The sequence below is a fragment of the Etheostoma cragini genome, chromosome 16, assembly GCF_013103735.1.
Source record: "Etheostoma cragini isolate CJK2018 chromosome 16, CSU_Ecrag_1.0, whole genome shotgun sequence".
In the NCBI taxonomy this organism is placed as follows: Eukaryota; Metazoa; Chordata; class Actinopteri; order Perciformes; family Percidae; genus Etheostoma; species Etheostoma cragini.
In genome coordinates this window covers 9,941,862-9,945,257 of record NC_048422.1, presented here as the reverse complement: position 1 = coordinate 9,945,257, position 3,396 = coordinate 9,941,862, and the positions used below count along the sequence as shown (strand labels likewise).

Here is a 3,396-nt window from a genome sequence, read left to right as displayed (position 1 = left end):
TTTGGAAAAAGGCTGCAATGAAACAAAGAGTGAAAAATTTAAAGGGGTCTGAATACTTTCCGTACCCACTGTAAGTGCCTCAAACAGGACACGCTGGCAGATGCTGCGATAGAAACGGTGGCCTGGGGTTTGTTCTCCCAACATCCTAATGCTGAAAAAAACACCAAAGGGCTTCGATAAACATGCGAACAAAGACTAAAAAGTAGAATAATTTTGCTACTTTTCAGTGAAGCGGTTCATGTTGCCATCTAAAATACTCATTTGAAAATAGTCCTGTAGGATCCAGGGATTATTCCTGTTTCAATTTGTTTTACAATTTTAAAGGTGCTCTGAGTAATACCGCACGATTTTTAGGCTACGACATTTTTTGTTGTCACTTACAGCAAAAATCTCCTCACTATCCGCGAGCTGCCTGTCCCCACAACACACGGTCTCTGCAGACAGCCCAGGGTCTGCACACGGAAACAAAAACAAACTGGGCCAACCTGCAACACGGCACATACACAAACAGTGTTCCAGCAACCAAAGGATTTTGGGGTGGGGGTTGGCGGGGTTAGTGCGCAAAAGCACATAAGGGAGGGGGAGGGGGCATGATGAGGAAGAGGGTGAGGCGAGCTGTTCTCGCCTCACCCTCTCAGTTTTTTTTTGCAGTCTCAGTTTTGTTTGAAAAGAGTTTGAATGTCAACAAGAAGTAACGTCACCCAACGTCGCTTAGAGCACCTTTAATTTGGAAGCTGAACCTTGCTTTCTGCACCTGGACAATCCAACGCAACACCCCACTCATAGATCATGCAATCTTTCATTCATCTAATAAAACAGGAAATCACACCATCCCGCAAAATGAAAGCACACAATATATACTGTATATATAAAAAAAGGACAACCTCAACACATGAATGTCTCGCTGTTATGTTATTAACATAGAAAATGAACAGACGGTCAGCCTTTAGTTGTGTACTGATAATCGATTTCCTTCTTTTTCGCTGCGTGTTGTGTGCTTGTTTCAGGGTTAGGAAAGGAGTGTCACTTCATGCACACAATCAAAACTTCTTAAATAGATTCAAAAGCGTAGGCTGACGTTTCTAAATGACATTGTTTTGGTAAAAAGCTTCTTCAATATTTTTCCTCCAACTTTATCCAAAGCTCACAAGGTATAGAAGATAACACGGCATATATGTTCAGTCATATATCAAATACACAGTCCTCCTACCTCAGTATAATACATGAAACAACTGCTTACATCTAAAAGCACATGTCAACAAAGCCACGTAGCCAGCAAAGGTAAAGTAAGTGATTTTTTTTTTTAGAATAGAAAACCCCCGACCCAGCCCTTTAATTAATACACAGTCTGACTGAAGTGATGCAAACATGACCCGCAGTTAGCTTTCCTCTTCCCCATCTGTCTGTCACTTAATAGACATGAAGTCAGTAGTGTTCCATAGACAGACTTTCTATCTAATGTGGTTGCGTATTCTCTCTAAGGTCTACTGAGATTGTAGTAATACAGAATAGGAGAAGGTAAAATACATCATACATATTGTGCATCCGACAATTACTGGCAGTCTAAGGCAAAGAAGAACCTTGATGCTAGTATTGCAAATGTCCTCGCTAGCATTTAACAGTTCAAGGACCCTCAAGTCGGCACTTAGGATTTAATTCAGATGCTTCAAAGGATTGCAAAAGCTCCCACCAACACGTCATGCATGCATGTCTTTTATCTGTACTGTGTCACGGCGGGACGCAGACGATAAAATTTGACGTGCTCTGAAAGTGATGCTTGGGCTCCCTTTTGGTTCAGTGCCTGGAAAACATGGCAACCCTCCTGCAGCATCATCTAATGAAGGTCAAAAAATTATTCTGAAATGACAGAAATTAGGCCTTGCTTTTTTCTCATTCAACGCTCAGTCACAAGTTTCTTGATAGTCACTTTGCACACACCTGCATTTTGAAAATGATTTGGGTAATTATCAAGCACCCATGTCCAACGAGCCCCAGGCAACCTGTCAAAATAAAAGCCTTTAGATCTCAAGTCCATATTTCAATAACAAATACAGGCAAATGAAATCTCCTACATTTCCAAACAGCGCTCTTAAACCACCAGAAAACCATCCCAAGTGTCTCTTGCATTGCTGACCTTTTATTCCTACAAACTCACCTCAACACTTCAAATGTCTCTCACATACTCAGTTCAGCCTCTTTGACATACTGTTGGCCTTCAATCCTCAGGTCAGACAACCACAACTTGATGCATCTCTTCGATGAGCCCCATTGGTCAAGCTAGCGGGTCATGTGATCATCAGAATACTAGTAGCAAAATAAATACTGTTTCCTTTCCCTGTCCTCGCTTCATTCTCCTCTTCCTCCTCCTTCTCTCCACTCGGTCCTCTTATGTCTCTGGAAGGAGCAGTCTACTACTCCTCCTCCTCCTCCTCCTCTTCCTCCTCCTCTTCTTCTTCTTCCTCTTCCTCGCCTTCTTCGTTGGCGTAGATACCGGCTTCCCACTTCCGTGCCATGTCGCTCTTCCTCCTCGTGACGCGAGTGGCCTCCAGAACCTGTCAATCGATCAGATAAGAGCACAGTCAGAGCAACGCTACAGCTAGCATGGGCCAACTGTTTACTGCTTTTTTCCAGCTCAAGGGATATAACGGCAACACAATCACACCACACCAGTGACTTTAATTTGGCATGCAGTCCATGTCAAGAACTGAGGGAGCGCTTGGTTAAACCGTCCTTGTGTTGTATCTAACAGAATAACGCACCAAATGAAGCGCACCTGCAGTATTTGACAATAAAAACAAAAGTCCTTTTATTCCATTGCAAGGGAAGTTTCATGCATCAACACTAGATGTCTTCCATGTTCCCCGATCACCGTCCTGTCTCATACACTCATGCCGAGACACACACAGTTACAAACACGTGGGCACATCTTCACACACAGGAACGAATTCTTTGTGAGCAGGAATCCCCAATGAAGGGAAAGTTGATTGTGGGTAGAAAATAATGGAAATGGAGACTACATTGTTTTCAAAACGCTACTACCTTAGTTTCTTCTGGAGAAGTAAGTTGATGCTCGCTATTGCATCAGCTGTGCCCTCCAGTCGATGATGATACACAGACACGCACCACATACAACAACTGACCAAGGTATATTTCTTTAAGTGAAGTTATTTGATACTTTTATATGTCCATTTGGTAGAAAGAAATATCACTGACTGATCATCTGATACTTAGTACCCAACATTTGCATATTAATATTTTTTTTATCATATATATAATTTATTAGCCCATCATGACCTTAATTATTTTCTAACATTTTTAAGTAGCGCACAAGTGTCTAAACTGATGCTGTGTATGTGTTGTACAGGGAGGGCAGGTGCAAAACATTGTGCAAGGGGG

General features: G+C 42.2%; 1 protein-coding gene across 3 annotated transcripts in view; it reads right to left on the bottom strand.

Moving 5' to 3' along the window:
• Positions 1 to 2,143: 2,143 nt before the first annotated feature.
• The window catches only part of LOC117959560 (A-kinase anchor protein 2), an 84,890-nt gene continuing 83,637 nt past the window's right edge, over positions 2,144 to 3,396 (bottom strand). For all 3 annotated transcript variants that reach the window (XM_034896773.1, XM_034896774.1, XM_034896775.1), the window contains one exon: positions 2,144 to 2,552. In XM_034896773.1, coding sequence (XP_034752664.1) covers positions 2,412 to 2,552 — 141 coding nt within the window. In that variant the 3' untranslated portion in view covers positions 2,144 to 2,411. The remainder of the gene's footprint in view (positions 2,553 to 3,396) is intronic.